The sequence below is a fragment of the Schistocerca gregaria genome, chromosome 11 (assembly GCF_023897955.1).
Source record: "Schistocerca gregaria isolate iqSchGreg1 chromosome 11, iqSchGreg1.2, whole genome shotgun sequence".
NCBI lineage: Eukaryota > Metazoa > Arthropoda > Insecta > Orthoptera > Acrididae > Schistocerca > Schistocerca gregaria.
In genome coordinates this window covers 57,374,935-57,401,044 of record NC_064930.1, presented here as the reverse complement: position 1 = coordinate 57,401,044, position 26,110 = coordinate 57,374,935, and the positions used below count along the sequence as shown (strand labels likewise).

The window sequence follows — 26,110 nt, the reverse complement described above, 5'->3', positions numbered from 1 at the left end:
GCCAGTCTACATTTTATATCCTACGTACTTCGACCATTATCAGTTATTTTGCTCCCCAAATAACAAAACTCCTTTACTACTTTAAGTATCTCATTTCCTAATCTAATTCCCTTAGCATCACCCGATGTAGACTACATCCGATTATCTTCATTTTGCTTTTGTTGATGTTCATCTTATACCCTCCTTTCAAGACATTGTCCATTCCATTCAACTGCTCTTCCAAGTCCTTTGCTGTCTGACAGAATTACAATGTCATTGTCGAACCTCAAGGATTTTATTTCTTCTCCATGGATTTTAATACCTACTCCGAATTTTTCTTTTGTTTCCTTTACTGCTTGCTCAATATACAGATTGAACAACATAGGGGAGAGGCTACAACCCTGTCTCACTCCTTTCCCAACCACTGCTTCCCTCTGATGTCCCTCAGCTCATAACTGCTATCTGGTTTCTGCTCATAACTGCTATCTGGTTTCTGTACAAATTGTAAATAGCCTTTCGTTCCCTGTATTTTACCCCTGCCACCTTCATAATTTGAAAGAGAGTATTCCAGTCAACATTGTCAAAAGCTTTCTCTAAGTCTACAAATGCTAGAAACGTAGGTTTGCCTCTCCTTAATCTTTCTTCTGAGGTAAGTCGTAGGGTCAGTATTAACTCACGTGTTCCAACATTTCTATGGACTCCAAACTGATCTTCCCCGAGGTCGGCTTCTACTAGTTTTTCCATTTATCTGTAAAGAATTTGCGTTAGTATTTTGCATCCGTGATTTAGTAAACTGATAGTTCGATAAGTTTCGCATCTGTCAACACCTGCTTTCTTTGGGATTGGAATTATTATATTCTTCTTGAAGTCTGAGGGAATTTCGCCTGTCTCATACATCTTGCTCACCAGATGGTAGAGTTTTGTCAGGACTGGCTCTCCCAAGCCCGTCAGTAGTTCTAATGGAATGCTGTCTTCTCCCGGGGCCTTGTTTCGACTCAGGTCATTCAGTTCTCAATCTAACTCTTCACGCAGTAACGAATCTCCCATTTCATCTTCATCTACATCCTCTTATTTCTATAATATTGTCCTCAAGAACATCGCCCTTGTATAGACCCTCCATATACTCCTTCCACCTTTCTGCTTTCCCTTCTTTGCTTAGAACTGGGTTTCCATCTGAGCTCTTGATATTCATACAAGTGGTTTTCTTTTCTCCAAAGGTCTCTTTAATTTTCCTGTAGGCAGTATCTATCTTACCCCTAGTGAGATAGGCCTCCACATCCTTACATTTGTCCTCTAGCCATGCCTGCTTAGCCATTTTGCACTTCCTGTCAATCTCATTTTTTGAGATTTTTGTATTCCTGTTTGCCTGCTTCATTTCCTGTGTTTTTATATTTTCTCCTTTCATCAATTAAATTCAATATTTCTTCTGTTACTTAAGGATTTCTACTAGCCCTCGTCTTTTTACCTACTTGATCCTCTGCTGCCTTCACTACTTCATCCCTCAAAGCTACCCATGCTTCTACTGTATTTCTTTCCCCCATTCCTGTCAATTGTTCCCTTATGCTCTCCCTGAAGCACTGTACAACCTCTGGTTTGGTCAGTTTATCCATGTCCCATCTCGTTAAATTCCCACCACTTCTTATAATTGGGTAAATAAGGTAGTACTCACTCACGTCCACTGCCACCGACACCTGTCGTCGACCTATTTCCGTTCGTCGCACCACCTCCAATGCGTCCAGTGTCAGGAGGACAGCTCTGCGATAGCCCCTGTAGCCTCCGGCACTGCGTCAGGCTCAGGACTTTGTCGGTATTCGTGCCGGACTCAGAGGCCGTGTCCGTGAGCTGGCTGTCGGGCGAGTGGTTGGGGCGGAAGCACTGCCCGGTGCTGTCGTCCTCGTCCAGATGCGATTCCAACCGCTTGGGGTACAGTCCGTGATCGTGCTCCCAGATTTTACGGTACGCAGCATCGAGATCGTCACCCGGTGATTGGCAGGTGTCTCTTTCCAATAAATCCTTGTATCGCATATCTGCAAAAAATTACAAACTCCGATTACATGCTGTCGTCTGTGCCCACGAGAACAACACGAATGAGGCTCCATATACAAGGTCAGGGTGTATACGTGGACAAGGAAAAAAATTCCCCGGATTTAGTGGTTAATAACACTTTTTTCGTGTTAAGTGACAGTATACTCTGTCGGCACTGTAAAAGTCATCAATCCTTTCAATGTTTATGGTTTTATATACCGACGTATATTTTCCCGGCACTTCAGAAAACGAAACCCACAGTGAAAAACACGTTTTGAAAGACCTTTGATGTGCAGAAACATGTATGCTGCATAATTTCTTATTATCTAGGTATACATTTGAATTCCACCAAATAACGCACATCTCTTTCCGAAGCAATGAAATTGAGATTGCGATGCGCTTTTGTGAGCGCCATAGCTCATTCGCGTGATCTCGTCAGCTGATGACAATAGGACACATGATGTAGTCAGCCAATAGCAAGATCACTTAAGTAGCGCGTATACACAAATAAGAAAAGTTAATGGCTTAAATTAATATACATAGCATTCACATATAGTATTGGTCTCTAAGATTTTAGATACACACACACACACACACACACACAAATGCGTCAGTAAAATTTTTAATAACGACGCAAATGTCTAATCTTCTGGGCTCGAAATACTTCTAAATGGTTGTCCACAAAGACTTTTTTTAATGAGAGCCAAACGCTTTGTGATTTAAGAAATTCATTGTACATTCTCGCACATAATTCATCTTGCGTAACAGGAAATCTGCTTTGAATGTAACGCTATTCAAACCACCATTCGCAATATTTTCCTGCGACCTGTTAGAAATAGGTTCGTTTCAGCAGTTGCAAGAAAGCACCAGATAACTGGTGTCACCGCTCTTGCACAGCTACGATGACGTAGGAATCCCACATTAAAAGATCTTACATTGTGTCATAAAAGAAACGAGACATCAAAGGATATTTCAAGAGCGTTGGGATTTCACGAACCATACTTAAGCGCATAATTCAGCTTAAAATGCACATCCATATGTAAATTTTCTTTGAGTACCAGTTCTGTTTGGTTATTTATTATGGCATAATGCCACACATGCACTTTAAATGCAGCGAATAGTTGAAACTAGCCAATAGTGTGAAATTAAACACTGTGTTTCAAATAAAATGACTGCCTCAATAGAATGGATTAATAAAAGCCAAATCTCTTTAGCAAACCAGCAAAAAACTTCATCGTTCTGTAATGCGATTAATGCTCGACTGTCAAAGGTGGAAATAAATTCTGAAACTATTAACATATTTTAGCCTGCCATAATTATGCGAACATATTTTTATTCCATTTAATAGCTCCCGGCCACAAAAATCCGTTTTGTTATCATTTAACGAGAGCAATAAACGAAGAGGAAACAAAGTCAGTGAACGTAAACACAGGTCACGTGGAGACAACCCACCTCCCCACCACAACTCATACTGCTCTGTGCATCAGCCCCGGATCTCCGATATTTTCGAACCGGGGCAATATTAAGTAGTGGCGTCCAGCCACACTTCCGTAACCAGAAGCGGGAGAAGGTACTACTCATACGCGACTCAACTCTGCATGTGCAAGAGCCCGCCTGTAACTACTCAAATCTAATTTCAACAGTTGTGACATCATGCTCATTGGAGGCAATTTGTTGTTATAAAGCATTGCCTTTGACACACTTTACTGTTGGTAGGCGCTTGTATGAGCACTGTATTGGTGTTGTATACGGCGTATTTCCTTTACGGCTTAGGCTTTATTTTCTTTTTTTTCCAGTTCATCTTTTGTTGCTGCAGTATGATTCTGCAGTAGCGGGATACAAAAATATCCTTTGTTAGAGTATTGGTTTCACAAAATTTCAACTGAAAACTAAAGCAATGAAAAATTCCCAGAATTGTAAACAATTCCCGGGTTTTTCCCGGTTTTCGTATATACCCTGAAGGTGATTCGGGAGGAATTTCAATTTGTGAGGTCATTCTACCTGTCAAGAGCAGGTTGAAGACTCCACACCTGTAAATAATTCTGAAAGAAGTGTGAATATTACTTACTGAAATGCTCCAGTACATAGAATAATGGTAGGGCAGATGACTGGTCCATCTGACAAGGTGTGTTTAAGAAGTCCCGCACACTCGTCTGAAGCTGTGCCAGTGATATTAGCACCACGTTTTTCAGCTTTATCCACTTTAACTGGCCCCATAAAAAGGAGTAACACGGTTAGGTAGGGCAATCTGGCAAGCCAGATAATAGATCTACCACAGCCAATCCACAACTGAGGAAATGTGTTATTCAGATACTGAGATATTTGTCTCGCACAGTGAATCAGTGATCCATTGCCGGTACCTCCCCATCCTTGCTGTAACGTCACATCTTCCGAAAGAGCAGACAAGTCTTCTACAGGAAATGTGTGTATGTATGCTGTGGCTGTGGGGTGCGATTTGGCAGGAACATAGGCCCTGTCACCCGGTCCTCAAACATACTACACAAAACATTCACAAAGAACTTAATTTGTAATCTTGTTTCCCTTGTGTGATGGGGGCTCTCCACTGGCCATTTATGATAACTGTGGGTGTTCATGACAGTGCTGCAAATGAACGTCGTATCATCTGTAAATGACGTGTATTGTATGAAGTCTCTGAACAGCCAACCATTCACAAAGTTTCTCTCTGCTTACTGAGTCACCTGAGCGCAGATGTTGCACAGGTTGCAAACGGAATAGGTATAAGCCTTCAGAATGTAACATACACCACACTCGCATTTGTGAATTATCGAGCTGCCAGCTAATGCTAGATGCACTGGTGGTGGCACTGCTGTACCTTTGCAATAATGTCTTCCCTCTCCTCAAGTGACTTAACGGCCTCACATTCTCATGTCGGATGCACTTGACAGTGTTCCGGATTCACATAATGTTTGAGAAACCCTGGGAAATAACCTGGCAGAGAGCTAACATGTCAGTGAAACATCTCCAGTATTTCTGTCATAGCGTCACAGGCACTGCCATTACAGTACCCAAACGTTAACAACATGTCTGCATATTTTGCACGGGTGAAGGTATGCAACGTAGTGTCACAGTGATGGTGTTGGAGAACTCCGACATCTCTTGTAGGATGGATTAGTTATCCTACTACATTTATTCTGGCCACCACAACACCCACATAGCATTTTGGTAACATTCATTCACACTTTTCTTCATATTCATTCACAGATGTGTATAGTCTTCAATCCGTGCCACTTCCATAACGATCTAAAATTGGACATGTTCGTAAGACTAGTTTATTTTCACATGTCGATTCACGTCACAAATTATGTGAATCATCTGTAGATGAAATAAAAGAAAGACTAAGTACATTGCTTTATAGGAATACATTAAAAGTCTTGTGACAGTCACCAACTCTCACTTACCTGACCACTAAAACTGGTGTCAGAATTTAATGAAATAGTGAGTCAGTCAATTATTTTTCACTTTATGTTCATTATTGCTTATTCTTTATGTTTCTCAACATTACACCTATCTGGTGACAAAATCTGGTTAAGAGCAATCTTTGTCAATAGTCCTATTCCTAACAGTGTACATTTTGTGTTATTCTTTGGTTCATTTCTTTCAATTTGGGCCAATCTAAGCTCTATGTAATTAAAACTCTAATGATGGAATGCCTCTACCAGATCCAAATGGCCACATATTTTGACAGTTCAGTAAAACAAAGATATGAATAAAGCTGTCTAGATCATTCATCATATTTATTTATTATGTTGTTTTGGCTACTGTCTTTTTTGGATACAAATTTTATTATTTGTAATTGCTCACAGTAAATTGTACACAGCAATAGGAACTAAGAAAACATTCCTTGGAAGTCATAAATCAAAGCTGTACATTGGGCTTCATTCAATTTTTTTTATTTAGCTGCTTCTTTCTGTACAAGTCATCGCTGGAGTACATTAAGCGAATCAGCCATATAAATAATCTATAATAAAAACTCCACTTTTAAAAGTAAAATATAAGTGTGTTTATGGACACAAAAGTTGTTCAACTAATTTATTTATCGACCTAATAGAAGAAAAGGAATGATAGTTCACAAAAGTTTGCGAGATGAAATGTACTCTGATCACTGAATCCAGGCAACGTGGGTACAACACAAGATTCATGTTTTGGCAGGCCACAATTAATTTACACAGTCTGGAAGACTGCACAATGAGAAGGTAAAATGTTGATTTTTAACTATTTCTATAAAAATCTACACATACAATTACTTAGAAAGGCGAGGCCACCTCTGATGCACCATCAGCAGCCCTTGCAAGACACGTAACCCGGTCTGGACGACATGTCCGTTTCAACAGAAAGTACCGTTGACACTAAGGGGGGAGTGGTCAAGGGCAGTGCAATGTTGTGTGCGAGTGATCGCCACTTGTAATTATTATATCTCTGGTGCAGTCTCTGACTTACGTTTCCTCATTTGTTTTTACGCTGTTCTGTTCAATTTTCTAGTAAATAAATTGTATGAGGTACGGTGTGTTTTACGTTGCAATTAAGTAAATACAACTAGTGCTGCAACAAAGGGCAATACACACAAATGTTAACACTATAAAAATATCTGTAAGAAAATATTTGTAAGAAAATATTTTTTCAGTTCAGTTTCTGTAAGGCATGGCTAAAACACTAAACTGAATGGTAAATAGTGGAACTATCACTATATATTGAACTTCATTTTATGAGACCTAATTTTCGATCTGATGACAGCACTGAAACATTATATATAAGGACAGTGTACATTAAACTTTCTAGACAGCTTTATTCACAATAAATGTACAATGATTGCAGACCATTTCAGAATAATTCCTTTGTTAGCAGTACAAAGAAGCAGCTATTTTTTATCCAAACCCACGAGAGCAAATAATAATCTTCCTTAGGCCAGCCAGTAATGATTGCCTTGTGTGTGCCTTGTTTAGTAACTGCCAAATGCTTAAAGAAATTATCTTACAACTACAAATGGTGGATAAAGACTTCGAACAGAAGGGCTACAAACCACTGCTGAAATGTGTTCAGTTCATATCCTCTTGGTAATCAGCTATTTTTGCCATTTCAAGCCACAAATTGATTTGTACAAAACAAACACCCATATCTGTTTGTGGGCTATAAAATACCATTAGAACAAAGTGGGAACGGCACAGCATGTAACCTGTGATGGGCAGTTATTGAGCGATGTAGAATTAACTTAGGCTGGCCTCAAATGTGTGTTGGGACCCCTGCTCACATTGTATAACAACATTCTAACAATGTCACAAAGATAATGCCGACAGTGCTTTATTACTCCCCTCAACATCCATTTCTTCACACAGTGAATCGTACACACTCCTTAAACAATGTATTATGAAATGAACTATAAAGGATCTAATTCACAACAGAATGTATTATTTATTTAAAAAAGGGGGTGGGGGTCTGAGTATATTTTCAAAATGAATGTAATTTTACACAGGTAAAGATTAATTTTTACTGCTGAATGGAGTAAAATAATCTGTTGCTGCATGATCATCAATACTCAGTATGCAGTGGAACTAAAATATCAAATAATATGACTTGTAGAAGTACGAGTCTCACATCCCTGGACTTAAAATTATGCACGCCCGGCATAAGTTTTACATCAGAACACATCTTCAAAAAAGGAAAACCTAAACAATACCTGAGAAATTAACATCTCAAATCAGTAAGCTGTATTGCTCTTAAATATAAATGTAGGTTTCTGCTGCCATTGTCACTTTCAATAAAAATTGTCTGGTTTTCTGACAGCAGAAAGTTGCTTGCAACAGGGACTGAAATGTTCGTAGTTTTTTTATACATTCAATGCAGTCGCAAACCCAGAAAAATTTTATTGCCCGTAATTCAATAAAACAAAGACTAGTAAGATCATAAAGCAAGAATATGGAATGAGGTAAAGGAGTTTGTGGCACACAGCTGACTTTCACATATTAAAAAATATGCTTATACACAAACACTTGAATCCACGTGTGAACACACATTATTTTGAAATATGCAAGATTCATTTCACTCACATAAGATATACTTCATTAAGATCCTAACCAACACTTAGCTCATCATACACAACTGAGGTCTAATCGTGGAACATACTCCATACGAAAGTGTTTCCACACACAGAGACTAAGGGCAGCACATAATGATACTCCCTATACCACACTGCCAACACCATGATGAGAGAAGGAAAGTGGAAAACACTGCCACATGTCAGTCAAACTGAGGGATGAGCTGCATAATAAAGGAAATTATGAAGTAACTTCCACTGTTAAGGTTTCACAAAAAAACAAAAATATTTACTTAGAAGAAACAGTTGATGCTGGTGATGTATTCGAAGTATTTACACTGGCACAGGTTATCTGTCAACACTTTTCATTAAACATACTTTTAACATGGCTGTTTCTGCTAATTGTTTTACAGATCACTTATAAAATAAGAAATACAAGGCACAGCACTATTGTGCAGCTGCCTTTGGTTATTTGCTTTATACAAAAATTTGGTTTCAAAATGTGAAGAACGAAGGCAAGTGTATGTTTTCTGAGGCCAATTTTCTCTTATCACAATAATCCATTTCCCAACAGCAGCTTAAATTTGAATAGAACCCTAGGATAAAAGAATGAATTTATATATTTATGTAAAGTTAAACACACAAATTCATTCTGTGCTGCTCTATAAGAAAAATTATGCATGTCAACAAGATGCATATATCCACAGAAGAACAGAAATTTAAGTGGTAAAAAGAAAACCAATGTAAACTGTAATGTATCCTAGTCAAATGAATGTTTATCTTGTTTGTAATCTGTTCTCTAAAATTGGAACTTCAATATGGAAAATGAAGGACACTGATGACTAAAGAACACACAGCCTCCTCACAGAAGTGAGAAATAGTGACAAAGCCTGTTGAAACTAGGAGAGACACGAAAAATACTCTGGCAGAAAATGTGATTAAAATTCCGAAAATAAGTGCGCACAGATATAGGGTGAACTGCACAACAACAACAACAACAACAATAATAATAACAGTGAGTTTGGAAGGTAGGAGACGAGATACTGGCAGAAGTGTAGCTGTGAGGACCGGGCGTGAGTCGTGCTCCGGTAGCTCAGATGGTAGAGCACTTGCCCGCGAAAGGCAAAGATCCCAAGTTAGAGTCTCGGTCGGGCACACAATTTTAATCTGCCAGGAAGTTTAGTTTTAATTTCAGTGAACTTTAAAACTAAAGAAATTTACAACAAATGCAATTCGTAAACAACTCTAATCAGAGGAGAGCAACAACTTTAAATCCTCTGAAAGCAAAAAAATGTGAAATATGGAAGACTGTGCACTAGGTGACAGTCACAGCCATGATATTCCTGTAGTGTCGAGGATAAAATATAATTTCAAGTCATTAGATTTTGTGAGGCAAGAGGCTCTATTATGCAAAATAGTGTACCTAACAAAATTAGGTTGTGTACCTAGCTTGAAAAAGGACGATTTTGTTGTGTTGCTGGGAGGATCAAATGGCATCTACAGAAATTGGGATGCACAAGACTAGGGATTACAGAAGTCTCCGATTCCACCCATCTGTTTTGACTCTTGACAATATGGTGGAAATGCCTATTCTAAGTGTCTCCAGTATGGTGCCTATGACATCACTATATACACACAGCAACACAAAAATACGTATAAACATATAAATAAATAATACCACAACACAAAATCTGGAGGAATCCGACACTTCCCTTGACCTATGTAGGTCAACCACAGGTGATGATACCAAAACACCTACAACTACGAAAATGGGAATCTGTCATTTCCTGTAACCTATATAGGTCAACCGCAACTTGTGATACCAAAGAAATATCTACAACTACGAAAAATTAACCCACAACTTCAAATCGACAAATCCAACATCCTTACATAAGTTAAAACACTTTCAATACACCATAAATACACAAAACATCACAACTCGAGAAGGACAAAAAAATTACTTACCACCAACAAATTTCGGCACTGCAAACTAGGCCGGCCAGCCCAACTCCCACCACCACCCCACACAAGTTAAAAGTCTTACCACACTACAAGAAACAAACGAATAACACCTAACAAAAACTCAACTCAAACAAAAAAAATGATGTCTCATTGGAAATTTTCAAAGCTTATGCTTGGAATTACAAACATTGTGAATGACTTCACACATTCAACACCAAGGCTCAAATGAATCCAACAACACATACTCAGCAGTGCTAGAAATGCTTTAATAAGTATGACCACCACATTCAATATTATCCTCCTCAATATACTGCCCAACAGGTTCAACAGAATGTACAGATTTCATCACTAACCAAATATTCATCTCTCACTCAAGTACAATTTCAGGCCAAGTACTGAGTGTTGTTACAGTGATTTTTAGGCACAGCTACTATGTACAGAAATGCCACCAAGTAGTACCTGAAAAAACTCTCCAAAAGTAGCACTGCAACTTTTAATTTATTGCTGGGTAGAGAAAATTGGGAAAGCATTCCCATTAACAACAACGTCAGTAGCATGTACATACATGTTCAGAACATCCTAATTTCCCATTTTAATTTATTATTACATACAAGATTAAAAAATCTGAGAAAAATATGCAATGGCTAACTAAAAACATAAAATCTCCACCAAGAGAAATTTCTGCACTATTATTATAAAAAAAATACTGTTACCCAAGAATCTGTAAAATTATTCTACAATCTACAAACAAATGTATAGTAGTGACAAGCCAAAATTATGTGGAATGACAAATGATAAGCTCATCAACCAAAACTAGATCCATGTGGAAATTCATAAACAAAACTTTTAGCTCAGAGCTAAAAAGAAAGAATTTATCATTGACACTAGAGGGAACAGAAAATAAAGACACAAGAAAAGCTGTGAAAAAACTGACTAGCTGAAGGCCTTATTTAAGGAAATGACCAGCCCCATGCCTGTCCAGTAAGTTGGTGATACCTGACACCTACGTAAGTAAAATTAAGCAGATCATTAAACAATACAATGATTAGTGGCCTCGATGTACCTGACTATATACTAAAAACTTGTGCTCACCACATAGCAAATCCATAGGCAAAATTTTTTAGCCTCTCTTTCAAAAATAGTCTCTTTCCAAACATTCTAAAAATAAAAGTTTCATAGAAGCTTATTATATAATATCAACCTACTAACCATTTTAAAAATTGTAGAAAACATGATGACAGTCTCATTAAGTGTCAATTACTCACCTCTCAACATCTAACAACATGCATTTAGAAAGTCTAAATCTTCACAAACAGCAATTTTTAGACAACTCAATCTCTCAGTCAACATATATTACCTGCAGATATTTTCTTAGACCTTTCAGAAGCCTTCAATGTACTGGGCCATAAAATCTTGCTTGAAAATTAAAAATATGAGGTGGAAGAGGTGTAGCACATAGCTTGTTGTGTTGAAGGAGAACGATAGAAGGCTGAACTTCAGTATGAGTTCAACATTCTGAATAAAACAAAAAATAACTTTTCCAGTTAATTGCCAATAAAATAAATGTTAGTCTCAATCCCAGGACCTCTACCATTCTTGAGTTATATGGACAATTTTGTTGGATATTTCCCAATGACACCACCGTATTGCTCATTAGATCCACGACAGAAACCTTGCAGTCAACCGCACAAAGTTCTATGAAAAGGCATTCAGAGTGGGTCTCAAAAACAAACTTATTGCAAACACTAAAGTTATGCATCAATCGCTGACATTTTTTTCTTCATTTAACTGATAGTGACAGTTGTTGAAACATAATCCAGAATGGATGTAATTGATACTAAAGAAACTGGCACCTTTTATTTATGTCCACCATCTAGGCAAACTTCTATTCAGGCAAGATTAAAAAAACGAACACTTCAAAAACATGTGAATTTTTGGGTTTGTGATGAATTCAGCAGGACTCCAAATGGAGCATGTAGGCAAATACCATGTCAAAGACATGATCATCTACAACATGCTATGGTCTTAGAATATTGACATCTGCAACAAGCAAAACAGTATTGTGGGGTGAACAAGCGTCCGATCCCAGCCGTTGGCTTTGGCCTGTGACGTACGGTTATTGTGGCATGTGACGTCACAATGGCGCGGAATTTAGTTTGTGAGAGTGGCATGTTTGTAGGTGTCATTTTCATGTGATTGGTGGTGCCATCTGGTGGTGTGTTAGGTGATGTTTTTGGTTTAGTTTGCAGGTGTGGTGTGTGTGAATTTTGTTACGTTGTTTTTTTTATGTCTTTGGTAGGTATGGATATGACTGACAGGGTCAACAGCTTTCGGTTGTCTGCTAAGATGGGGGACAGTGTGTTGTCGCTAATAAAATTTCTTCAACTATTTGGATTTTTGGATGAAGTCATGAAGTGTTCAGTATGCTGTGAAGAAATGAGGCTTACTTGAAGTTCCGGCATCTCGGACCAGGGACGGCTGTACGTGGAGATGTTTTAAGGATAACAGGTCAAGGGAAGTGTTCGATCCCAATGTGTGGCTGTGAATGTTGGTTTTGGTATAGGGGGATGTTTTTAAGCTATATAGGTCAAGGGAAGCGTTAGGTCCTAATTTATGGGATTGGGAGCTGCTGTTGAGCTATATAGGTGTCCAATTCCAGATGGTATTGTGTGTAGTGGTATTTGGGGAGTTTTGTGATGTCTGGTTTTTTCGTCGTTTTGTGTGGTATTGTATGGGGGTGGGTGTCTAAATTAAGTTTATATTTAGTTTGTTCCCACCCAAAAACCCCCTATTTCCCGCACTTGTCCCGTTAGTGTCGAACGTGTGTATGTTCGTTTTTCGATGTATTTTCTTCCTCAAAGTCTACGTAACGACTTTATATGCACCATATTGACTCTTGTTTTATGGTCGTTTCCACCATATTTACGACACCATGGGTCAAAGCAGACGGGCGGGATCGGATGCTTCCGTATTTCCACATAGTGGACATACTATGTAAAATACCATTCAGTGCACCAATATATGATCATTTTCTGGGGACATTGAACTCAAAGCATGAATGTTTTCCGAATTCAGAAGAGTGATAATTTACAGCAGTAAAAAATTTGAGTCATGTAAATTTCACATTACTGATCTTGGTGCCCTGAATGTCCAGTGCTTATTCCTTTATGAAACCATCTTATTCACTAAGGACTCCTGAAACCAGGCAAATTAGTGCAAAAGCAGAATGTGCACAACAACTGCACCAGATGGAAAGAAAATACACACCCAACGTTTTCCACAACATCCTACCAGTGGAGCATAATTACCAATAGCGTCATATTACACATAATGTACCAGAGGAATTAAAAATTCTTGCAAAACTAACATTTAAAGTGAAATTAAGGGTATTTCTAATACAGCACTGTTTCTATTCCGAATATTATAATAAACATCACTAAAAATGAGACTAAGATTAGATACATACTTTTAATCCGCCTATTACTTTGCTGATACTGTGTATTACAGTTTCCTTTACCTGTCAAAACACTTGCTGATACGCTTAGATTATGAGAATATATAAGAATACCTACCTACTTCCACTTCCTTTCTGCTGACGCTAGATATAAACGTATCTTCATTTTGAGGTGTTCAGTATCAACTGTTGTATGATAAAACTGGTTCAACAAAAAATTAGATCTAATTAAATGTGCAAGACAACGAAGAGTACTCACTTGAAATAAATATTCGTTGTTCTCGTGCTTCTGTGCATGCAGTTTTGCACTGAGCATTTTCTTTCCATAATTTCGAATATAAATTCGGCAACAGTCTCTCTCTCTCTCTCTCTCTCTCTCTCTCTCTCTCTCTCTCACTCACACACACACACACACACACACACACACACACACACACACACACACTTTAAAACAACCGCAGAATGATCACACAAAGCACGGCAGCTAACGGTACCAGTACTATTACACTCGGTACTGATCAACTGAACTGACTGATCGAACACTTCTACATGGTCGCTCTGTGATCGGCGCCAAGTAGGCTGATTTAGTGCTGCTCCGAAATGTTTTCGGCCGTCAACAGCTGCGAGACAGTACTGTGAGCCGTAAACGCAACCTATTAGACTGTGGTACGACATCGACGTGATTTGAATTTGTGGAAACGTAGGTCGGCCAGGCGTCCACAGACGATCAATTTGTCAACTTGGCGTTAATCAAATTATATTTTGCACTGTGCTCCTCTGATGTGTTTGTCAACATACGGTGTTTAAGAGAAAACTTGATATTCGATTTGACAAACAAAACTGAGTTAACATGTGTGTCAAACAATATCCAGTTTTTGCCTTACATATATCAGACATATGCCAATGGAGCAATTTCTTACTGGTGTACTACATGGTACGTCGTACATTGTCCAGTAATATCAAAATACTTCGCGACACGATAGGCAAAGCAAGTACGGTTAAATTTGACGAACTAGTACGTATGCGAGCTTGTCACACTCATGGATAGCAGACAACGAATTTTGGAAACAAAGATCGTTTACAGGTTCCTTCGTCCCATGAGCCAGTAGCTTGCGTCTGATAACGTAGTGACAGTATATGCGCCAACACCTCGTCAATAAGAGAAAACAGACGGCAAATATCACACAGAAAAAGTACTTTCGCCGCTCACTACACATAACAAGGAGAACTCTTCACACGTAAAATAATAATAACAGTAATGAAACATAGTTCCAAAAACACTACCACGGTCATGATTCTGCTTCGCCTGCTTAATGAAGGCTTCAGTACCAGACGCCATTTTCTTAAAAGCGTTCACGGAGAGGTTTCTTAACCAACCTGTCACACACTACACTATTACTTATGGTGTATGACACACAAATGCAAGTTTCGCATGTCACCAAGAGTTGCTACCTCCTAAAACTCAAAAGCTCCTTCCTCCTACCTTTCTGGTCCGCTTTTCCTCCTCTTCCCAATTTTTTTTCTCTTCTAGTTTATAATCTACTGTTCCACCGGAATTTCTCCTCCCGAACTGTTGTCGGGTTCCAAAATCGCGAGCCTCTGACAAATTTTCAGGTGGCAATGTTTCAAACTTTGCACATCTAAATCTTTCCACACCTTTTCACTTCCCATATGTAGCAACCAAGATACACATATTGCCCACAAATACCAATATTCCATGCCTCGACAGCAAACCGCGATCACGAAATTTAAAACTGTACGTCGGTAGCAAATCTGTTGATCATTTTGTTGGAGTACCAGTTATTACCTGTAGCACTCTTGCATTCGGAATCAGTATTCTCTCGTATGAAACTCGATAGGGGCATTGCAGTTTTGTTTATCCCTGAACAATTAATCCAGCTCATTGACATTTGTCGTAATTTCAATATTAGAAGAACATTGTCGCACAGCAGAAGCCAACTTCATGTCCGAATTAATTTCGACATATGACTTTCGCGTGATAGGAACAGCATAGTGAATTAGCCTACTATACTTGCACCACCAATCTGGTGAACTAAATGTCTTAATTTTCTCTCATGGTATTGTTTACTACACAGCGTGTGATCAGAATGATCAGATTCCGTCAATTCTATGATGTCAAATCTGGGAATAACTCCCGCACAATTTCCTTTATTTCAGGGATTTCTTTATCTCGAGCGTGTTTTCATCCATTTTTTTTCCAATCGGCAAAAGTTTGTCTAATTTATGGTTCATTTGCTTCATATACTTAAGAATTACGTAATTACTATTAACGTTTCTAAAATCTCAACATTGTTGACTACTATATTCTCTTTTCACAATTACTTCGCTGTTAATAGGCACGTTCGCCATTCCCGATATTTCACACACGAAAATTCACAGAATTGCAGAAATATAAAAATTGTTTAGAGTTCATGTAGCCAAAGCTCACGGGCACGAGGAGGAAATTTTACTATAGCTGTCGACTTTGACCTGTGAGAAACATGACTATCATTGGCGAGATTTTGAACAAGAACAGACTGGATTACTTGAATTAACTACACCACTGGAAAACATGTTCATTTATAACTATTTCGATTAATCGCACGCAAATAAGAAAAATATTTCTAACAAATAAGGAGATATGAACTTCGTAAAAATAAGTACTACAGTAGTACCGGACAGTACGAAGTAAAAAATTACTTATCGTAAACAAATCGTAGCAAATTGTAAATACACCTCAGCTAAGTAACCCAATTGGATGCTGCGATAAGCAAGTTCGCATATAGGTGCTTACCAGTAGTAAATCGAAATGCTTATTGAAACGTGTCTTTGCCTGTAGGTAGCGGGTCTAGTGAAGCAGGGGATACAACCGGTCGGCTTTGACCAATGACGTCATAGCTTAGTCATAGATAGTAATGTCTTCATTTCGAGGCATAGATAATAAAACAGTTGTGTTCCAACAAGCGCTATCAATAAAATAATTGAATGTTAATCTAAAAGCGATCGCTTGGTATTCGTTAAATGATTAATCGTGTGATTTAATGAAGTTAAATATTTGTTTCTTATTCAGACGATACTTAATATTTTTCGTAATGATATTGAGGTAATTTGGAGTATTAGTTTTTTATTGCTGAACAATTTTTAGTGTCTTATTTTCGTTTATAGGAATGGATTTGTCTATCCCAATGAATCTTGACGATTTAATAGAAGCTATGGGGGAAAACAGGCTTACCACAATTTGCTTCTTGCAAATGTGTGGTCTCATTGCTGAATACGTCCGATGTCTTGAGTGCGGCGAACACAAACGCCTTACCAGTGTATCAAGTCGCCGTACTCACGACTTACTTGTATGGAGGTGCAGCAGAGGCCGGTTATCTATTAAGAGGGGAACGTGATTCGAGAAATCTAAGCTCACCCTGAGAAACATAATGAAAATCACATATTGTTGGTGTTTCAGATATCCTGTGTGGCTCTATGTGCATGAATGAATGTCGTGTGAGTTGGCGTACGGTAGTAGACCGGTACTTGTTTTGTAGGGAAGTTTGTGGGGAATGTATGAAATATGGGGGACCGGATGCTATGGTCGAAATTGACTAATCGCATTTTGGGAAAAGAAAATACAATTTTTCTTGGGGGGGGGGGGGGGGGACAGTAATTTCAGGTCAGCATTTTGACGATGTAGTGTTCAGAGTAGTAAGAAATAGGATTAAGGAAGTTTTGGTTAGGTTAATTGAAAATCAGGTTGCAGAGGGTTCTACTGTTATTTCAGGCGGTTTTTCTTCATATAGGGGTTCAAGGGATAGGGTCAACATCTACACTAACATCATATAGGGGTACTGGTCAGCGGTAAAAACTCTTATAGGGATAGGGAAAGCTCAGATTTCGACTCTTCAACGCTACCTAGACGAGTAATCGTGAAGACAAAGTATTCCGCGGACATATTGCCCGTTTAAATGTTTTATTAAACATGTTGGCAAAATGTACCAACCACAAACATCTTAGTTAATTTCAGAGTGGGGAGGGGGAGGGAAGGGAGGTTGGTGTGTGTGTGGGGGGGGAGGGGTTGATAATGTTGCGTTTGTTGTGAGTGTGGGTATGTGATTTTCGTTACTGTCTGTCTAGGCGAGCTTCCGTTATTCCTCGATATTTCCATGTGGTAAGTTCACATTTCCATTTGCTTCTTTCACTGTATTTCACTATTTTGTCATATTTCACTGTTTTATTCCACCAATATGTGTATTTTCGTGTTGTGAAGCACGTAACAAATTTGACAGCTGTCGATATTGTATCGTTTTCCAGTTCTAGTATCAGTACGACATTGTCGAATGTGTACTTGCGAAACCCCCTGCACAACTAAAATTTGTATCCCGTGTTTCATTTAGGGGTTACTGAAGCGGAGGATACATCGTTCAAGTGAAGAACACAACAGTAATGCTAGTGAAAACGAAGAAATCGACTTAAGACACACTCGTATTCCGTACTGTACTTAAGCAACACACTTCGAATGAGCTTTTAATTTGTATCGGGTGTTTCATTTACGGTTTAGTGAAGCAGGGGATACATAGTTCAAGTGAACACCAGGGCAGCAATGCTACTTGAAACTAAGAAATCGACGTACGCAAAACTTGTATCCCGTACTGCACTTAAGCAATATAGTTCGAAAGAGTTTCGAGATACAACGTACACACGTGTAACGTGATGTATTCTTTCCTAATAATATATTTCATTCATTTCTTTCCACTGTATTTTGCGGAAAACTAAGATATAAATACCCGATATCGTTAACTTGAAAATACTACTGGCCCTTATATATGTAAAGTACAGTTTTTCTCTCTCGCATTCCTTTGTTACTGAACATTCTTCTCAGCTCTTTCATCTTTGTAATACATGCACTCTGGCGAATTCTGACGTCATTGGTCAAAGCCGACGGGTTGTATCCACTGCTAAACTAGACCCGAAATAACAATGTCAGATACTATGATGTGTGTAGCAACCAAAGACGTTACCCCTAGCATAAGAAAAGCGAACATTATCATTGCCTTATCTCTGTTGTAGGATGCAGACACACACATGGTAGAAGCAATGTCAATGGCTCCTATTTTGTTCTTGCTCTGATACAAAGGAATCTAATAATTCTGAATATTATTATAACTCTATAGTAAAAGTTGTATTTAAGGAATAAAAAGGCGAGTGCTCATCTGTGCTAAATAATTCGGTGAGACTCTAATGCAAAAATTAATCTTTCTAGTCATTCTAAATGTTTCAGCTACACTATGTCGAGGTGGGGTTGGTGGGACTGGCGAACGAAACTGCAAAGAAACAAAACGACTTTCAATGGACTCACGAGCACGCAATAAGAAATCTGCCACAGCTCTTTGCCAACATATTACCACACGACAAAATACGCAATATGCGAGTTTAGTTTCAATGGAAATTTCAATACATGATTTGAAAACAAAGAATACATGCTAATTTTGTCTACAAAACCATAAAACTTACAGCACACAACGCGCAGAGCTGAAATCGCAAACAGGGCCTACTTAAATGTCGCTCGCTGTCTGTCGAATACGCACTGAGGGCGAGGAAGCAACCAGGCTCTTCCCCGAAAAGTTTTTCTGGAGCTCGCAACCTGCCAGAGTCGCGCATGCGCAGTGCTATCTGTGTTAGGAGGGGGTAGAATCCACTTGACTCGTTTAGTGTGTGTGTGTGTGTGTGTCAGCTTTTCAAGCTTTTGGAAGTTATTGCAGTTCCCTTGCTCGAGTATTTCATGTTGACATTGCACATTTAATTATGAAGTAAGCATTTTACTTGTTCCTATAAAATCACCTTGAAGGATCCTACATACGCACCACACCAATTTATCTGCCAACTGACCAGATTTCCCAACCGACTGAACTCGGCGATTACAGCAACGCCCTGTTTTGATTCGTTTATATTAATGTTCATTGAACTTATGTTGTATGAGATCCGCTCGATTTTACATAGAAAGAGAGAGGGGTGTTTGCCTTGCCTGTTTCAGATGTGACAAGGCCAAAAAACACCGAGAGAGCTATATGCAAAGAAGTGGCCATTAAAATTGCTACACCACGAAGATGACGTGTTACAGACGCGAAATTTAACCGGCAGGAAGCAGATGCAGTGATATGCAAATGATTACCTTTTCAGAGCATTCACACAAGGTTGACACCAGTGGCTACACCTACAACATGCTAACACGAGGAAAGTTTCCAACCGATTTCTCATATACAACCAGCAGTTGATCGGCGTTGCCTGATGAAACGTTGTTGTCATGCCTCGTATAAGGAGGATAAATGAGTACCACCACGTTTCTGACTTTGGTAAGGGTCGCATTGTAGCCTATCACGATTGTGGTTTATCGTATCGCAACATTTCTTCTCGCGTTGGTCGAGATCCAATGACTGTTAGCAGAATATTTAATCGGTGGGTCCAGGAGGGTAATACGGAACGCCGTGCTGGATTCCAATGGCCTCGTATCACTAGCAGTCGAGATGACAGGCATCTTATCCGCACAGCTGTAATGGATCGTGCAGCCACGTCTCGATCCCTGAGTCAACAGAGGGAACGTCTGCAAGACAACAATCATCTGCACAAAGAGTTAAATGACATTTGCAGCAGCATGGACTATCAGTTCGGAGACCGTGGCTGCGGTTACCCTTGACGCTGCATCACAGACAGGAACAACTGCGATGGTGTACTTAATGATGAACCTGGTTGCACGAATGGCAAAACGTCATTTTTTTTTTTTTCGGATGAATCCAGGCTCTGTTTACAGCATCATGATGCTCGCATCCGTGTTTGACATCACCTTAATCACATATTGGAAGCGTGTATTCGTCATCACCATACTGGCGTCATCACCCATCGTGATGGCATGGGGTGCCATCGGTTACACGTCTCGGTCACCTCTTGCTCACATTGACGGCACTTTGAACAGTGGACATTACATTTCAGATGTGTTACCACCCGTGGCTCTACCCTTCATTTGATCCCTGCCCTACATTTCGGCAGGATAATGCACAACCGCATGTTGCCGGTTCTGTACGGGCCTTTCTGGATTCAGAAAATGTTTGACTGTTGCCCTGGCCAGCACATTCTCCAGATCTCACACAAACTGAAAATGTCTGGTCAATGGTGGCTGAGCAACTGGCTCGTCACAATACGCCAGTCACTACTCTTGATGAACTGTGATATTGTGTTGAAGCTGCATGGGTAGCTGTACCTGTAGGTGCCATCCGAGCTCTGTTTGACTCAATGCCCAGGCGTATCAAGGCCGTTATTACGGCCAGGGGTGGTTGTTCTGGGTACTGATTTCTCAGGATCTATGCACCCAAATTGCATGAAAATGTAATCACATGTCAGTTCTAGTATAATATATTTGTCTAATGAATACCTGTTTCTAATATGCATTTCTTCTTGGGGTAGCAATTTTAATGGCCAGTAGTGTATCCTTACTACATTGATATTAGTGTTAAAGTCCAGCCTATATCCATAAAGCCTCTGCTATGAAGACCAAAATGTGGAATTTCTTGTTACAGGTCCGACAGTTGCTAAATGCTTCATTTCTTTACTAGATGGTGTGTGCCACAGCCATATGTAGACTTTCTTCTTTGAATCTGGAATGGTTTTCTTAAACTTACATGTCATTTTTTATGCTACATACATACATAAATATTAACTTTTACATGAAGGTCTTTTATTTACTTTGCTTCAGCATGATGTATTTTCAAAGTCAAGTACAAATACCATTTCAGGAACTATTTTAGTTAATAATTGTGGGGACACAATTGTTCTGAATTTGAGCTCCTCTAAGTTCTGCTAGTCGCTAGAAATAGATAAAGCTAACGCTAATACCTTCTTCTGGCAGCTTACAGCCTCTCTATTTACCGTATTCTTTTCGTTATGAATGGCCTGATTGTTCAGCAGCTCTGAAATGCATTATGCATCCAGTCTTCAATAATCAGGAAAAGCATCAGATCCCAGCTGCTTAAGGGGACATGCTCGAGAAAATTAAGAAAAATTTAAAAAATCTTGGTCTTTAAAAGAGCATTTCATGCTGATTTCAAAAATGTACATGTTATGGGCATTATCATTTTCCATTCGTTCTAAAATTGAGGTTGAACGTAATGTTGCACAGGGGCCACACCGCTCTGTCAGTTTGAAGTGCATCAGAATACGTGACGCATTATTTTGTTCTTCCGTTTTTTTCCATTGTTAGCTACGGATCATTAACACAGGTGTATTCTAGAAGGCAATGACTCCCAGAACCAAAGTACAGGCATGTCTAGAAGACTATGGTTTGAATGTATGCAAAGATCTGAGAATATATTATTTGGGAATTCCATACGCGTGTAGTTTTGTAGTTATTGTGTGTTGGTTTGTTCCCGTGTGTTAGTTTCCTGTGCTACAAATGTTGAGAGTAAAGAAATTTAGCCCCAAACGAAAGCTTCGCAGCAACCAGTTGCAAACACAACCGAATAATACACATCAGTTGCTTCAAAAGTCGCCCGCAGAAACTGTATACACAGGCAGTGCTTCTAGACGTAAACTTTCGCTTTCTGAAGATAATAAGAAGCCTAGTAGTGTTGTGAGCAGCAATAAGGATGGGAATGTTATTGTGAACCTAAATATGCTGTAAAGACTTTTAAATAGTGCTATGAAATGGAAGTACTGAAACTGTGAAGATAGTATTGACGTTTCTGGGGGCATTTCAGCAACGAACGGTCTTTCAAGTCGGTGAGTGATTGCCTGCAACTCGTGTAGTATGCACAGTGATACTAGGACATCTCCAGTAACTTATAGTCAACATTACAGTGTAAATATTCAGCTTGCTTATGCAATGCAATGTATTGGAAGGGGAAGGAGAGCTGCCCAGACATTCTGTGCAGTGATGGATTTCCCTCCATCTCCACTGAGGTTTGACAGATGCAATAATTAATACATACTGCTTTATGTCATGTAAGTGAACATTCAATGAAAAGAGCAGCAGAAGAAGCAGAAGCCTTGTCTGAGGATACAGATGCCGGCCGTGGTGGTCTCGCGGTTCTAGGCGCGCAGTCTGGAACCGTGCGATTGCTACGGTCGCAGGTTCGAATCCTGCCTCGGGCATGGATGTGTGTGATGTCCTTAGGTTAGTTAGGTTTAAGTAGTTCTAAGTTCTAGGGGACTGATGACCACAGTAGTTTAGTCCCATAGTGCTCAGAGCCATTTGAACCATTTTTGAGGATACAGATATTGTAGAAGCATTTGATGGATCTTGGCGGAGAGGTCATACTTCTCTGAATGGGGTTGTGACTGCCACATTTATTGAGACTAGTAAGATACTAGATATTGAATATCTAACAAAGCGCTGCTATGGTTGTTCAAGTAAATTTATTGGCAACCATGTTTGTGTGAAGAACTTTGATGGCCCAAGTGAAAACGTAGAAACGAAAGGAGTTCTAAACATTTTTAGAATATCAGAAGTCAGTTGTGGTGTGAGGTATGTAGGCTACCTTGGGATGGAGACTGTAAAGGGCACACTACTCTTGTTAATGACAGACCATATGGGGACACATATAGAAAAGCTTGAATGTGTTGGGCATGTAGAAAAAAGAGTGTGAGCTTGGCAGAGAAAATTATGTAAAGACTTCAGTGGAAAATACTGCCAGACGGAAAACACATAGGTGGTCCAGGTCGTCTTACTAAAAGTGAATTTGATTCTTTGACTCAATATCATGGACTAGCAATAAGGGGGAATGTAGGAGATTTGGAGAACATAAGATGAGCTGTTTGGGCAACACGGTTTCACAGAGTGTCAACAGATGAACCCCCCCACAGCATGGTTTGTGTCCAAAAGGGGAAGGTTCGTGGCGCAAGTACTGGTTGAGAAATTTTACAGGCATACAATATGCCCACAATCATTCCTTACCACTTGCTGTAAAGGAGGCAATTAGGCCTATATATAGGGATCTGCCAAATAAAAATGTACTTAGGAAATGTGTGCATGGTCTCTCTCAGAATCCAAACGAAAGCTTCAACAGTTGTATATGGGAGAGAATACCCAAAACTGTTGGGCTGACAGTGTTGAAGATTGGTGAAATGGATGCAATAACAATATTCAGTTGTGGTGCAATTTCAAGGATCAATGTTATGATGAAACTGAAGATCCAGACGGGAAGGAATATGGCTTCGGCTCTAATTGCTGTTGATAAGTAGCGGGTAACTGAAACACAGAAAGCTGCAGAAGCTGCTACTAAGGAGTCAAGAATAAAGAAAAGAATGAGTATGGAGGATAAGGAAACAGGGGGACAAGTGGAGTATGCAGCTGGAATGTTCTAAACAAGTATAGTGGTAAGTTAATAAATCTGTAAATCTTCTTTCGCAATTTATTGCAAACTTGAATTTCCATTGTTCAGGTACACTTTTCCCCTAAATGACTGAAGATAAAATCACAAAAATTGGTACGGATATTTAGAATGACCCCCTCTACCTCCTTTGCCTACTATTTAATGAAAAATTTATAACACAATGATGTTGGTGATAGTTGAGCTACATGTTTAAATCTTTTTGTTGTAGTAAAATAAATTACTTGTCTTTTTTGCAGATCAGCATTAGGGAAGGAAACTGGAGGCATAAAACACTTACGTGAATGCTATCTGTACTCTAGCTAGTTTCCAAGCTGTGCAGTCAGTGGTTCCAAAGAAAATGGTAACACAGTGAAATAGTGTTCTGTTTTTTACACTATTATAAATATTGTTGTCAGTACCAATATATAATAAATAGCTCAAAGATTTTTTTGGAGAATGCTTTGACTAATTGTGTGTAAGAATTTTGAGCTCTCTCTCATTTATAGACCACTTGCACTATAATGGTGAAGATAACGCTAAAAATGCAGCCTGTTCTGGGACATGTCCCCTTGAGTAACTGAACAAGGGCAAAGTTCGTTCCTTGCGTCAGCCACTATTTCAATTATTTGGTCCAGTTGATTCATTACACACTTAAAAAGTAGAGTGAGTGAGTGGGGAGGGGGGGGGGGGGGGGGGGGAGAGAGAGCACAGAATACTAAAACTAAATCAAGAGGCAAAGAATATCGCTCAGAATCAAGAGTGCCATGGACTGTTTATGAACACTGCCACTGTGCTTGTTGTGGTGTGACACCCTACAGAAAACTATTATTTCAAGAATGTGGTGGTGCAGTACAGCGACACTGAATTTAGGGAACATTTTTGAGAGTGGCATGAAGTGGCAGAGGCGTTAAGTGAAAAACTGAACTCTGGCCATTATAAGTATCAGAAAGGAAGACATAAGAAACTGCTTCTGCCCCAGCACATTCTGATCTTTCTGTGGTTTGCTGACCCTGGAGCAGCAAGTTTTGGAGATGTGGCAGACATATTTAATATATTAGCTGTCAATCCATCACTACACACAGGAATACCATCACAAATGGGATGATGAAAATTTAAGCAGATCAAACACAAAACACATTTCTACATCACCATTGCTGTGCACGCGCAGTGCCACCTGTTTTATTTTATTTATTTATTTATTTATTTTTTTTTGCGCTACAAAATAGTTTTTTGGCAGGTGCTTGAATGAATCTAATAATCACCTCAGAAACAGAGGAGAATATAGTTAATATATTATATTTTCCTTTATGATAGTGTTTCTTACAAACAGCAGAGATAACATATCTGTGTCTCAAAACCAACTTAAATATGACAAGAGGTAGGCAAGGAAAATAGTCCCATAAAAACACGGGAGGCTTTGTTTTCACCCAAACGGCCTAAGGAACTGATGAAAGCAATCCTATTTAGAATTATAGTTTCGAAAGCTTTTTGAAGTACTTTCCTCAAAGTGATGATTAGGCAGGAACCTTGGAGTTTAGCTTAAATCTTAGCGAATATTCCATTTTATATGAACGCATTCTGCATAATTACATTTTTACACAAGTGCTCGGTTACGTCATTTACCCCCCCCCCCCCTTACTTTGACCCTTTGGGTGGTAACAAGCTCTCCCTGTAAAGAAATTTTATTCAAAATGGGCACCTAGAAATTACGTAACAGCAGCCACTCCACTGCGTTACTGGCCAAATCCAATAACTTATCACAAATTGCTCTTGATTCACTCTGTTCCCTCTTTTTCTGCCAGTCCAACATTGTAACATATGACATTGCAAGATTTTGATTAACACTCCACGTTTCTTCCTGTTGGTGACTCGACTACATCTTTGAAGATTTCTTGCATAACCTATGCCTAGAACCATTGTCGCCCCACGCAATGTGTCGGAGTACATGCGAAGGAAACGGTGGTGTTTCATAGCGCACGTGTTTCGGGACAGTTTCCTCGACTGGTCACCGATACTGTGAACTTGCAGATCTGTCGTGTAGGTTCTGTATGTGCCTAAGCTATTAGCACCAGTTTTGTGTAGTGCCACATTGTGTGGCACCACATTCTGCAATCATCCTTAATTTATGAGGACGAGTGTATTATGGCAATCAGCGAAATGCCCCAAATAATGAGGATAATGGGCAAGGGCACCGCATCAGTAGTGTTGAGGATCTGTGACGAGGAAGTGTGCTAGGAGTTGTCTGTGCAGCTGTGATGACCACTGTGTCCAGATCACACAGTGGTCAGTGCACCT

General features: G+C 39.3%; 1 protein-coding gene across 34 annotated transcripts in view; it reads right to left on the bottom strand.

Annotated features, from left to right (window-relative positions):
* The window catches only part of LOC126295288 (uncharacterized), a 562,445-nt gene that overhangs the window by 292,772 nt on the left and 243,563 nt on the right, over nt 1–26,110 (bottom strand). For all 34 annotated transcript variants that reach the window (XR_007552438.1, XR_007552439.1, XR_007552445.1 and 31 more), the window contains one exon: nt 1,649–2,006. Coding sequence is in view for 13 of the 34 variants with exons in the window: in XM_049987719.1 (XP_049843676.1) it covers nt 1,649–2,006 (358 nt within the window). In the remaining 21 variants the exon portion in view is untranslated. The remainder of the gene's footprint in view (nt 1–1,648; nt 2,007–26,110) is intronic.